General features: G+C 54.4%; 1 protein-coding gene across 1 annotated transcript in view; it reads left to right on the top strand.

Moving 5' to 3' along the window:
* Window positions 1-6,897, top strand: part of HS1BP3 (HCLS1 binding protein 3) — a 20,031-nt gene extending 13,134 nt beyond the window's left edge. The window contains exons 5-6 of the mRNA XM_025045762.1: window positions 1,867-2,002; window positions 4,699-6,897. Of these exons, the coding sequence (XP_024901530.1) occupies window positions 1,867-2,002; window positions 4,699-4,957 (395 nt within the window). The 3' untranslated portion in view covers window positions 4,958-6,897. The remainder of the gene's footprint in view (window positions 1-1,866; window positions 2,003-4,698) is intronic.
* The last annotated feature ends 6,678 nt before the right edge of the window (window positions 6,898-13,575 follow it).

Here is a 13,575-nt window from a genome sequence, read left to right as displayed (position 1 = left end):
TGGTGTTTAATGAACTTTTTTTCCGCCTGGCCATTAATAGAAGTTTGTTCTGCTATTTTTTTTTTTTTTTCCAGAAAGAAGATTTGTTATATAATGGTCCCTAGCCTGTTGCAAAGAAGGTGTTTTTCTTTTGGTTTCCAGTGGGTGGCGTCTAAGCCTCTTGGATCTCTGCTTTATATAAAGTCTTAATAATGTCTTTTTTTTCCCTTATAGATGTTTAATCATGCTCGCCACCCTCAGTCTCAGTTCCTGTTAGTGTTAGCAACAGTTTTGGTAGTGTTAGATCCGATTCCCCTGGGGTTCTGCAGTGTTCTCTCTCGGAGGGTATGTGGGAGGAGCCTTCTGGGCTGGGAATTGCAGGCTGCTGCTCAGCCTCAGTTTTGCAGCCACGGCTGGTAAAAATCAACTGTTGTTTCTCTGCCATCCCAGCTTTTCTGCCATCCCCGTTTCTCGGCCTTTTGCCCTGATGCTGGGCCCTGCCACCAGCCACGTGGAGCTCACAGCAGTCCCAGGCAGGGCTGTTCAGGAAACTCACCGTTCCTTCTTCCCTCCCCCTCCTCCTACAAGGAGCTCTGGCTGCGAGAGGCAGCTTCTCTGTTTCTCCCAGTCCACCGCCCGACACCCAGGGTTCTGACCTGTGGTAGCTCTTATGTGCTTGTGTGCAGTTTGGGTGTTTTTTGTTGAGTTTTAGATATTCAGCTTATTGTTGTTTCAAGGGGAGAGATCTGGGAATGTCTCACACTCTGCTATGTTTAATCCAATCTCCAATTTTCTGCTGGAGAAATCTAGTCTGGCACCTCATTGCCCACAGCGTGGAACATTCTGAGACCTTATGTTTATTCTGATCATCTCTTGAAAGTGAAGGGTAGTTTTGTCTGTTGCTTCGAGAAATGTGGATTGGGATCAGCGTGGCCGGACATAGGTCCCGGAATTGCTGCCATTCTGTAGGGTTTGGATTGTGACAAGAGAGTTAGTGTCACCCACATAGATCCCACGGGAGGGTTCTGTGCAGAGCTGGAAAAGGGAAAGCTGAGTGGCCCTAGGACTTCTACACTCATCCCTGGGTCTGACCTTTCTTCACCCTGCCAGGCCATCATCCAGGGCCAGGAATCAATGTCACCCATTCATTCAGCCAGCACTTGGTGACTACCCACGTGGTGCTGGGCCTGAGAACATATTGACGAGTGAGACACAATCTGGCCTCAGGATCTCTCATGGGAGGCATGACATCTCCTGACAATTACAGGGCAGCCTGCATCTGCATCAGGTCCAAGCAGTATGTCAGTGCCTGTGGGGAGATCCGGGAAGACTTCCTAGGGTGGGTGTCAGGTGGATCCTGAAGGTCAGCGCGGTTTGCTCGGCCTGCTGGAGTCTCTTCCTGGTGAAAGGGCCCTGATCCCCTTTCCTGATCCCCTCACCACTGCATCCCCAAAGGCAGCAACCCCTGGCCGGTGCTTGGCGCTCAGTCAGCGCTTGTTAGAAGACTGGGGTGCAGCCATGGGGGCTGAGCTACGAGGTCCAGCCGGGCCAGGTTATGGGGAGCCCAGTGCAGTGAGCTGAAGAGGCCTTTTCCTTCTAAAAGCAGTCGGAAGACCACGAGGACTTGAACCAAGTGGTGCCATCAGCTGACCGGCCCAGTACAGAGGGGGATGGGGCTGGGCAGACAGGTGTGCCGGCCCCGATGCACACCTGTCCCTCGCCCCGCCTGGCCCCATCCCTTGGTTCCCCTGCGCTCTGCCCTGTTCCTTGCTTAGCCTCTCCCAGCTGGGCCAGGAGGCTGGGCCGGGCTGTCTCCACCCTGCACCCCGGGCCACTGAGGATGGGCCAGAACGTCCTCTGATCCCTCTGCTGCTACCTTCTCCACAGCCCTGAAGTTGTTTGACGATCCCGACCTTGGCGGAGCCGTGCCCCTGGGTGACCCCTTATTGCTGCCGGCTGCTTGTGAGAGTGAAGGGCCCCTGTCCCGCCTGGGCCGCAGGATGGCCTCCGAGGAGCTGTTCAGGTACCACCTGTCCCCAGCGGTGCTTCGCCAGCTCTGAGAGTGACCCGGACAGCAGCAGGGACCTGTCCCTACGTGGGAGCTTTTCACTAGTCTTGGCTTCTGAGGGAGGGAATCCTGGGCCGGGGAGGTGGGAGCCTGTGGGTGGGAACTGGCCAGGAGGCAGTGATGGGGATTCGGTGAGTGGGGGTGGGGTCCAGCAGCTCAGCAGCTTCCAGAAAGCGAGAACTTTGTGCATACATATCTTTTTCTTTCCTTTCATACTTATATTTTAATAGTTTATATAAAGATTAACTAAATTATCTACTTGCATAAGCGAGTATAACTGGCATAAACAGTCTTGGGAACAAATAAAACCAACTCTTGGCAGCATGCAGCTCACCTGGAGGGATCAACGTGCAGACGTGCTGGACAGTGGTCCCCAGCAGGGTCCCATTAGCAGGCTTTACAGAGAGGAAAATAAGGCTTAATCTGTTACGTGGAGGATGATTGGCAGAGTGTGTGCAAATCTGATGGCCATTACTCACGGGTTGCTTGCTGTGCGTCCCACAGCGCGCTGGTCTCTTAACACGTGATCCCAGTTAATCCTCACAACCCCTGGGTTTGGTGCTGTTACCTCTGTTTTTTAGAAAACGGAGTGCGGGAGAGGTAACTGGCCCAAGGCCACAGCTCCCAAGTGGCAGAGCACGATTGGAACCCAGGCCAGCCTGCCTGTCCTCCCCACTCCGCCCAGGACCCTCTAAGCATTTAGAGGAAGAGGAGAGGCTGGGAGGGCCACCTCCCCCCACCGGGGCAGCAGCTTTCCTGGGGCTTCTGCGAGGGCCGCGGCACCCTGAGTGTGTTTGGCACTGTGCGTCTCCCCATTGCATCTTCCATGCCCTCCAGAATGCAGACTGTGCTTGGCGATTTACAGGAAGCCACGCTGTCTCTCTCCAGAACAGTTACGTGGCCCTGAGGTGCGTGGTCCCTGGAGGCTGTCACCTGCACCCTCATTAGCAGCCTCGGGCTATCACATGGCCCTCTAAGTGCCCATCACAGACCGGCTTCTTGTCTTTACATCCCCACGGCCCCTGGCGCCTGTTCGTTCTCCTCTGCCGTCCTCGCCCCTGACTGGGAGGACAGGCTGGGAGAAGCTGGGATTGTTGCCATGTGGTTAAGGGAGAAACTGAGGCTCAAGGAAGTGGACTACACCCCGGAGAGTGGCAGGGCCCGGCAGAGCATGTCCCATCCAAGGAGCCTCGGCCGTCTCCAGGACTCAGCTTGTCCCAGATGGGCAGTTCCAGGGGGACCTTCCTGGCCTCCTTGATTCTAAGTTCATGACACCGGCGCGCTCAGACCCGTGTCCTGCAGACCCTCATTTCGGGGGTTGTTCCAAGGCGTGACCTTCAAAGGGGCCACCTGGCCAGACGTCTGGGACAATACCAGTGTTACGCCAGGACCCTGCACATGAGTGGCTGGGGAGGGAAATGCCACACAGCATTTCACTGCGTTCATGGGACCTATTCTAGCCATGGCTCAGGAGCCCAGATGGAGAGAGAGCGCTTAGAAAGGGTGCCCATGTGGGGTATCCCAAGTGAGACTGCCCCACCCCTACCTCGGAGCAAATCCAGCCTCTGACTAGGTTACAGAATCAGTGCTGTGCTAAGCAGTGTAAATCCTGAACTTGACACAAGCTTCTAGCCGCTGCTCTTTTTTCCCCAAGCTCCCAGCTCTGAGGATAATTCAGTCCTTCTGAGCTTTTTCAGCCTCCAATGGAAGATGCAGGAGCCAGCGCCTGCCCCAGGGTTGCTCAGGGAAGGGCTGCGGGTGGAGGGAGCCGGGCACCTCTAAGCCGAGGTTACCAAGAGCTTCCTGTCCTTGGGTAGTACCTCCTGGGATCACCTTGAACCCAAGACAGCTGTCCGTGAGAGGGCGGGTGGTGGGATGGGTTGACTAGGCCTTCCCTTGTGTCTGGTCTCCAGGAACTGAGTTTTTTCACCAGGCAAAGAGGGCAGAGTTGGGCTGCGGCCTGCCTTTCTTAACTGCCATTCGGTACCTGGGGCTGGTCCTGTGTGACCATCACACATCGCTGTGGCTGTTAGGCCCACCCACTGATGGGCCATAGAGGAGTCTTGGTGAGTCCTGGCTGAGGCCCTCACTGGGTTCTGTCTAGTGTCTGTGTGGCCCACAGAGCGGCCTTGTGAGTAGGCAGACGCCACGACCCCAAAGCAGTCCGAGCCCCTCATTTATTATTCTCCTGGCTGCATCTGGTCTAGATGAGCGCTCAGCTTCTTAAGTCAAATATGGTTTCGACTCAGGCACTGCCACATGCTAACTCTCATCTCAGGCAGGTCCCTCAGCCTGCTGTGACTCGAACAGCCCCACCTGCAGATCGGAGATTTGGCCACACTCCCCCACACAGGATGATGTGTCTAAAGTGCTTGGCAGAGTGCAGGGGCTCCATATCTGGCAGCTGTTGTTATTTCTTGAGAAGTTGAAGGAAAACTCAAAGAAGCCAGTGTGTCTAGAGTGAGGCCACCTGAAAAGCAGCTCCGTGGAGGGTGCTGAGGGGCAGGCTCTGCTCCTGCTGCCCTATGGGATTGCAGAGAAGGGAAGCCTGCCCTCCAGTTCCTCCCTGGGGGCAGGGTGACTTAGGGGCAGGTTGGGGCTTCTCCTTCTGCAGGAGGTTATGCTCAGGGCATCTCCCTGTGGTTCCCTAGAGTTGAAGAAGACTTGGACCAGATTCTGAACCTGGGGGCTGAAACCAAACCCCAGCCCCAGCCTAAGCCCAAGCCGCCAGTGGCAGCTAAGCCAGCGCTCCCCAGAAAGCCAGCCGTTCCCCCCAGAGTGGGCCCGTCCAAGGCCGTGGCTGAGCAGCAGAAGCAGCAGCAGCAGATCCAAGCCATGGACGAGATGGACATCTTGCGGTACATCCAGGACCACGACACACCTGGCCAGGCTGCTCCCAGCCTCTTCTGACCCTCCCGCCCTGTGCAGGCCCTGGCCCAGCCGTCCCTCTCCTGTGGAGGGGCGTGTAGTGAGGTGGGCACTGTGCCCTTCAGGCCAGGACCCCTAGTCCCAAGGGAGGGAGGGTGGACACTCTGACTACCCTGTTCCTTTTTCTCCTGTGGGGTCATGGAAGCCTGCAGGGTGCAGGGAGAAGGTCACCGTAGGAATTGGAGCCCAGGGGTCTCGGCCACACCTATGTGATGGGGAGAGCATGCAGGGACACCTTGCTGACCAGTAGCCCAGCCCCCAGGATAGAGAGAGACTGGGGTGCCCAGGGCGCCTTCACTCGGGCAGGGAAACTCCCCACTGGCTCTGCCAGCCCTAGCACAGGAGGCTCTGCCAGCCCAGGTGGGGGCAGGGGCAGAGTCTCTGGGCAGCGTGGCTCCTGGGTCCCGTCAGCTCTGGGCACGTCCACCAGGAGAGGGGTACAGAGTGGGTGCTGGGAGGGCCTGGCTGGATGGGGTGTCCCCGAGCTGCTTCTGGTTACCAGGTACTAAACAGGGTGCTTTCCCTTGAGTCCAACTTAGAGATGACAGGCCCAGCCCTGCACCTCTGGGGTGTGGATGGCCTGACACCCCAGGTCTTCCTTCCTCTCTTTCTTTCCCAGGGAGAGCCTGGCCAGCCAGACCATGGCCTCCTTGGGCCTCTGGCCATAGGGCCAGTGTCCACCTTTGCGGCTCCGAGCAGAGCGGTCATTACATCCTGCAGACTCTGCCTGGACCTGCGGCCTGGCATGTGCCTTCTGTCCAGAGTGGGCCTAGGTGGGATGCTGTCCGCCTGCTGCTTCAGAGGCCTCGTCTGTCCAGTGACGGACGCTGTCGGGCTGTCCCCATCCCCTGGGTCCGGGCCTGCTCACCGGCCTTTCACAGTGAGAGCCGCCTTCCCAGTGAGGAGGAGGGAGCCCTGTGCCAGGGCAGGGCAGTGCCTTAGCCTCCTCCCGGACCCCTCCCCACCCGGCACACGGGTCAGGACCTGGTGCCGTGCTCAGGGAAGTCTCAGTGATTGAATGATTTTAATGGAGTAAAGAATGTCTTTTTTAAATGTATTCTTCATGTTCAGACCAAGTTTTTAATGTAACACAATTTTTTAATGAAACCAAACCACTGTTGTCCCTTGGCTCGTCCTGCCTGACAGAGGCATTGGAAGGGGGTCTGGGATGACAACCCAGACCCTTTCCTGATTGGGACCAACAGCCAACCCTAGGGGTGGCACCCTGGCCCAGGCCGGGTCCTTTCTGCCATCAGAGGCTCTCGTACTCTGTCCTTGCCCTGTGCCAGGGCGCGCAGGGTGGAGGGGAACACCCTGTCTGATCTGTCCTGTGTCTCACCCCTGTCAGCTGCCCAGTCCTGAAAAGGCTGCCCTGTCCCTCCACCTGTGCCAGAGAGGAGACAGGCAGTTCTGGGGTCCGAGAGCTGAAGTCCTCTTCTTCTTTGCCTCATTCAGGCTCCGAGGGCGCCCTGAGCTGGCCATGGTGTGGCCTCTCAGCCCATGTCACTTCCGGTTTACTGCCAGGCCTTCACGCCCCACGCAGCCCCACCCAGCCCTCCCACACCCGTGCTGACTGCAGGACACAGCAGGTGGTGGTGACGGGCCAGCTCTGCCCGGGCTCTTTCCCACCCTGCTCTCTGCACCCCATTCTGTCTTCCCCTCCCACCTCCCACCAACGTGCGATGTGGGAGCGGAGGGCACAGTGCCCACGGGAGTCTGGCCCTCCAGCAGGGACCTGCCAGTCTGGTGTTGGTTCATTCGCTGCGGCCCGGCCTCCTCGGTGGCCTGGTGCTCCCCTCAGCGAGGATGTGCGCTTCCCAGATACCAATGTTCACACTGCAGCTGTTCCTCACCGCAGGTCTGTGACCTCCTGCCGAATCGATGACACCGAGTCATTCAATAAAGTCTGTGTCAGCGAGTCAGTCCCGCATTTGCCAGTGGCATTCTTTCCTTTGCCAAGGATGGCGTGGCGGGGAGGGATTGTCTTCATAACAGTGGCCTCGATGAGGAGAGCTGCCCTCGAAGGAACCCGGGGTCTTCGGAGGCTCCCAGGCTGCTGCTCCGTGGGGTGGGGTGAGGACAAAGGGAGGGTTCCACTGTGTAAACCGAGGCAGAGGGGCAGGGGTCCAGGCCCGGCGGGAGTCGTGGGGTCCGTGATGGCTCAGCTGGGACCTGTCCGGGAAGAGCTCTGACACCAGACAGCACTGTCCATCTGTGCCCAGTCCTGTCCTGGTCTCCACCCTCCTGCCTCAGCTCAGATCCTGAGATGCTGCCTTGTGCTCGGGCCCCCAGATTCTGAGCAGACAGCTCTGCACGCTGACACCCCCGGGAGCCAGCGGGGCCGTGCGGGAGCAGTCGGGGCCGGCTCCGGCCTCCCCCACCACTCTGGTTCTCGTGATGAAGCTCGCATTAGGGTCTTGGCTGCCGAGGACGAGCAGCCGGGTGGCTCTGAGAAGGAACACTCAGTGCTCAAGCCTGGAGCTGAGAGTTCACCATGGAGGGAAAACAAAGGTTTAATCAGAGGCAGCAGCGCGAGTTTGCTCTGAAGCTGGCGGGCGCCCCGTGAACAGGACGTGCTGTCTGTGCGGGTCCCGCTCCCTCCCAGCAGGGTTCCTCTCAGGACGCCAGGAACTCTGGCCGGTTCTGGAAAGTCCTGATCCTAGTGCAGGTTCCAGCCAGGCCGATCAGGGGGGCTCGCTGGAGAGCACCCACCTTTCCAAGCTCTGATGTCACGTGACCATATCAGGGCAAGGCATCTGGAACCCAGGTCAGCTCCACACGAGCTGGGGGCTCCCTGCAGCTCGAGCCCTCATACCAGACACAAGACACCAAAAGTTCAGCTACTCTCGGGAGCTTGTGGCCTTTATGCCAAGCTGCCGCCTTGAACATCCCCCCCCTGCAGATGGGAGATTTGGCCGTACTCCCCCAAACGAGATGATGTGTCTAAAGTGCTCCGTGCAGTGAGTTCACACGCAGTGTGTCTCCACACCTGCAGCCTCCAGGGAAACTTGATGTGGGAAGTCATGCTTGGTTCTCTAGCTCACCAACTGTCCAGCTGAGCATATCCTGGGTAGAGAGGACAACAGAGCTCCTGTCCCCTGGATGGTGGCCCTGGCTGGATAGCAGGCATCTCCCATTGCTGCTGGGTCTTTGTGTGGGTTGATGGCTGCCCAGAGCAGGTGTGGTCAATACGCTGGGCCCCTCTGAGCGGCTGACCTTTCAGTGTCAAGTTTTGGATGGTGCCATCCAGGGCAAACCACTCCCCGCTCAGCTCCCTGAGACCTCGTGGTTGGGGTGGTGGAGGAATCAGCCGTCAGGCTCTGTGGACGTGGAAGGATCTAGATTCCAGTCCAGCTTGGCTATGCGATGTCCCCTCACTCCTCAGTGATGAGTGAGAGGACTTCCCTGGGCCCCTGGGAAGGGGCCAGGTAGAGACTAAGACCTTTTTTGTGCCCAAAGGAGTTTCCACAGGCTGATCACTCCAGTTCATCACAGAGGTGCCCCTGCCCAGGACCAGCTGGGTGCTAATGGGGAGTGGCAGGCTGTTGGATGGGTGGCCACCTTCAGCTCAGCCTCGCCTCCAGCCCCAGGCAGTGACCATTGCCATGCTATGTACAACACGGTAAAGGGACCCAGATGAACATGGTCAGGAGTGCAGACGCTGGTCCCTCTCCTCAGGGCTGGCCTCTGGCTCTCATTTTTCATGTCTCTGGCCACTGGCAAGAGCTGAGGCATCTCACTGCTCATGTCCCTCTCAGGATAAAGCTGCAGCTGCTGGAGCAGGGATTATGGGCTCAGCCCGTGGCCTCAGTAAGCAGGAATCCCTATTGATAACTTTCAGAGGTGCTGATGCTTCTCTGCCAACTCAGCAAATAGCAGCCTCTAAATCACTTTTTCAGTAAAGCTGAGTTAGCTCCCTCCCACCCAGCTGGCCAATCATGGCATATGTCTCCTTACAAGCAGAGCTTATCCCAAAACACGAAGCATTCAGTGGTGCCTATTGTGTGCAGGCACAACATACTGAGCATGGGGAATCAGGTGGGGTGAGGCGTAGGAGAGCAAGAAAAATGCAGACTGGCCCTTCGCACTGGGCATCAATCAGTTTGGTGAGTAAGTAAATACAAGCTGTTCGGAGAAAGACAAGTTCATGAACAACAGTGCACAGCAGGGGGATTGAGGTCTATGTTGCAGGCACCACTCTGGGGCTCAGGGGACAGAATCAGGGAGAGAATCGGGCCAACATAGCCAGTGAGCATTTCCTGAGCACCCACTGATTATAGTATCTGTTCCAGGGATGATAGAGGACACAAAAGATGAAAAAGCACGAACCATTAAAGCCAAATCACCCAGAAGCCAGGCTGAGCCCTTAGTTTCAGCTCTGTTTTTTTGGGCCTCCTGCTCAAACATCAGACACGACTAAAAGCAGTGCCTCCTCCTCCATGCAGCCCTTTCTGCTTCCCCCTCTGACACCCACCAGCATATACAATGCGTTCCATGCAATCCGAGCCCAGCTCTTAGTCACTACTAATTTCCTAGGACAGCTGTAACAAAGTGCTACAAACTAGAGAGCTTTAAACCACAGAAATGTATTTCCTCCCAGTTCTGGAGGCCAGAAGTCTGAAATCAAGGTGTAGGCAGAGCCACCTGTTCTCTCAGAGTCCTTTGCTTCTTCCAGCTTCTAGTGGTTGCTGGCAATCCTCCGAGTTCCAGGGCTTGTGGCCGCTTCATTCCAATAGGCTTCTGTCTTCACATGGTCACCTCCCTGTGTGTCTTCTCTGTGTCTCTGTCCAAATTTCCCTCTTCTTGTAAGGATGACAGTCATCGGATTAGGGCCCAACTTAATTCATTGTATAATCTCATTTTGCCTTAATTACACCTACAAAGATCCTATTTCTAGGTCCCATTCACAGGTCCCAGGTGGACATGAATTTTGGAGGACACCATTCAGCCCAGTTCAGTCACTGAGGGTCTGTACCTTCCAGGAGGCTGAACTACTTGAGAGCAGAAGCAGTGACTTGCACACCTGTGTCTGCATCATGGCCGGTTGTGTGTCATCTGGTACCAGGTGGTCTTGTGGCCTTGTTATCTTACAAGATTTGGGAGATGCTGGAATCACCCTGGCACTGACAACAGTATCAGCCTTTGTATATTGCTCGCGACTGATGGTGAGAGCCAGACATTTGGAGTATGTGACTTGCTTCCTCAAGTCGGTTTGCTGTCTTTGGGGAGATCTCCCCTGACTTCTGCGTGTGCATGTGTTTGCGCATGCGTGCATGCGCACGTGTGTCTGTTTTTCCTTTTGATTTAATAGCCACTTTGCTGATTTTCCCCTAAGAAGTGCCCTCAGTCCCAAGGGGTGATTTTTTTAGATTAGAAAGTAAACAGCTGACGTCTTGTCTACAGATTTCTTAAGACCATCAAGAGAAGCCGAGAGGCTGTTCTCCACCCAGTGCCCCCCGAGGGCCACATTTCACCGCGCAGATGGTCTAGGACTCCGAGTAGGCTCTGTCTGGTCATGTGGGCAGCCCTAGGATTGAAGCCCTGGCCTCACAGACTATAAAATCCATGGACATAGGAATGGAAAATTCTCAGCATCTTGAGGAAAAAAAAATTTGGCATTTTTCTTAAAAAATTGAACATAAATTTGCTAGATGACCCAGCAATTGCACTCCTAGAAATACACCCAAAGAGAAAGTAAAGCGTAAGTCCACACAAGACTGGTACACAAATGCTCACAGCAGCTTTATTTATCATAGCCAAAAAAGTGGAAACCCTCAAAACCACCATCAGCTGGTGAATGGAAAGACAAAATGTGAGATGGCCACACGACGGAATATTAGTCAGCAATCAAAAGGAATGAAGTGCTGACGCACACTGCAACATGGATCAACCTTAAAAGCACTGGCCGAAGCGAAAGAAGCCTGACTCGAAGACTGCATATTGTGTAATTCAATTTATACGAACTTTTCAGAAGAGGCAAATTGACAGAGATAGAAAGTAGATTAGTGGTTGCCCTGGGCTAGAGGTCGAAACAAACAGTGATTGCAAATGAACAGAAAGGATGTTTTGAGGGATGATGGAAATGTCTAAAACTGGTTTGTTGTAGTGGTTGCCTAGTTCTGTAAATTTGCTGAAGCCATTTAATTGTACACTTAAAATAAGTACATTTTTAAATTAAATCATACCATTGAATTATACCTCAATTTAACTGTTAAAATTAATGGCTGGAAAATGAAACAAGCAAACAGAAAAATCCATGGGCAGCAGAATGCGGTGGCTAGCGATATGGGTCACCTTCTGGCTCTCTGGCCTCCTAGCTACGTGGCCCTAGGCCAGTTGTTTACTCTCTCTGTGACTCGTTTCCTCATCTATAAAATGGAGATGATCATTGTTCCCGCTTCATTAGGGTAGTTATAGGGAGAAATGAGTTAATATTTGTAAAGTTCTTTATCTATACCTGGTGCATACTACACATATTATGTGACTAATTAAAATTCTGTTGAGTTACTCAGTTGTGTATTGTGCTGTAAGAATTCCAGAGCTCAGGTGTTCCCTGTCTTCCTCTAAGAGTGACAGCCAGACCTTTGAGTGGAAAGTGAAGCCGGTGAGGCTTGCTGTATGGAGGGTGGATGCAGGTGAGTTTAGAGGCTCTGCCATTTTATGCCAGCCACCTGGCTTCGCTGAGCCGCAGTCTGTTCATCTGCCAAGTTGGGTAACACAGCCTGCCTCTTCCACCTCACGTAGGGTGGGGATCACGGGAGACAGCACATGCAAAAACTTTCGAAATCCACAAAGGGACCCTGGCTCTGAGGGGCCTGGTGTGGGGGGCTCTGGGTCGTGACCAGAGTCCTAGATCTGCACAGCCATGGAGGGGTGCAGGAGGGAGGGCTAATGGGCTATGCCGGAAATGGGCCCCATTCTGATGCGGATGACGAATGACACCAGTGAGCCTGCGGCAGCAGGGAGCCCATCCAGCGTACCCCACACTCCACACCAAGCCCAGCTTTCCCAGTGCCAGAGTGAAGAGGAAATAAACACGTGCTTCCCTCTTGGCTCCTGGCCTTTTGTTCAGTGCAACTGGCTGAGCCGGGCTGAGAAGGAAAGGTCAAATGCAGAGAGGTTTCTGGCAGCTTCCGGGCCATCCCGTGAGGGAGGTGTGGAGGGGCCTCAGCTCTGGGGCCACTTCTTCTTTATGCCTTTGGCCTCCTCCAACTTCCTCATCATCTCCCTGTTCCCTCTGGGAGGACTCGGGGTAGAAGGGTGGGTGGAGGCAGGGGTATTCCTGCATTCCCCTTTGAAAAGAAGCCACAGCCACAAAGACCTATATGCAACTGTTTCTAGCAGCGTAATTCCAGCCCCTGCCCCCGACCAAAGGAAACCACCTCACTTTCCATCAACTGTCAGCAAATAAGCAAGCACATCCATACAGTGCAACACTCATCAGCCATTATAAGGAAGTTATTAATAGATATAACTACGCGGATGGATCTCAGAAACAGTCTAAGTGAAAGAAGCGATCCCCCAAAACTCCACTCTGTATGATTGATTCCATGTGTATGAAATTCTAGAAAAGACAAAACTATAGAGATCAGTAGCTTCCAGGGGCTGGGGCTGGGCTAGGGGAGGGAGAGACTGACTGCGAGAGGCATGAGGAAACTTTCTGAGGCGACAGAAATATTCTAAAATGTAAGCAACAACTAAACAAAAATCGTTGAACTATACACCTGAAATGGGGGAATTTCACTGCATGTAAAGTATACCTCAACAAAGATGTCGACAAAGGAACCACGGTACAAAACTAAACATCCTCTTCCCGTACCAGTTAGTCAGTCATCGTGCTCCTTGATATTGACCCAAATGAATTAAAAGGCCTGTCCACATGAAAACCTGCACAGGGATGTTTACAGTGTCTTTATTCATAATTTCCAGAACTTAGAAGCAACCCAGTTGCCCTTCAGGAGGTGAACGGATGAATAGACCGTGGTGCATCCAGGCCATGGAATATTGTTCGGTGCTAAAGAGAAATGACCTATCAAGCCATGAAAAGACGGGGAGGAACCGGAAATGCACATGACCGAGTGAAAGAAGGCAACCTGAAAGAGCGGCCTGCACTGTACGGTTCCGAAGACACGACATGACAGAAAGAGTAAAACTATGGAGGCAGGTGAAAGACCAGTGGTCGCCAATGGGCGAGGAGGGATGCGTGGTGCAGCGCGAAGGCCGTGTGGGGCAGGGAGAGAGGGCCGGGCATGATGCTACCGGGCCGCTACACACTTATCCACACCCACTGAAGGTCGGACACCAGGAGCGAACCCCAATGTGAAATATGGGCTTTGGTCATAATGCTCTGTGGGTTCATCAGTTTTAACAACTCTGCTCTTCTTGGGAAGCGGGGAGTTGGTAATGGGGGAGGCATGAGTGGGGACGGGGAACTCGCCACGCTCTGTTCGATTTTGCTGTGAACTTAAAACTGCTCGAAAATATAGTTTATTTTTAAAAAATTTTTAAAAAGGAACCACAGGGAGGAAGCTCCTTAGCCCAGAAGGTACTCACCACTCCAAGATGTCAGCCCTGTCTCCCCAGACCATGCCCTGGCTTCA

Source organism: Pteropus alecto, unplaced genomic scaffold (genome assembly GCF_000325575.1).
Source record: "Pteropus alecto unplaced genomic scaffold, ASM32557v1 scaffold61, whole genome shotgun sequence".
NCBI classification, from domain to species: domain Eukaryota; kingdom Metazoa; phylum Chordata; class Mammalia; order Chiroptera; family Pteropodidae; genus Pteropus; species Pteropus alecto.
Note: the sequence above shows the minus strand (reverse complement) of the source record. Positions and strands in the feature narration are given on the sequence as shown.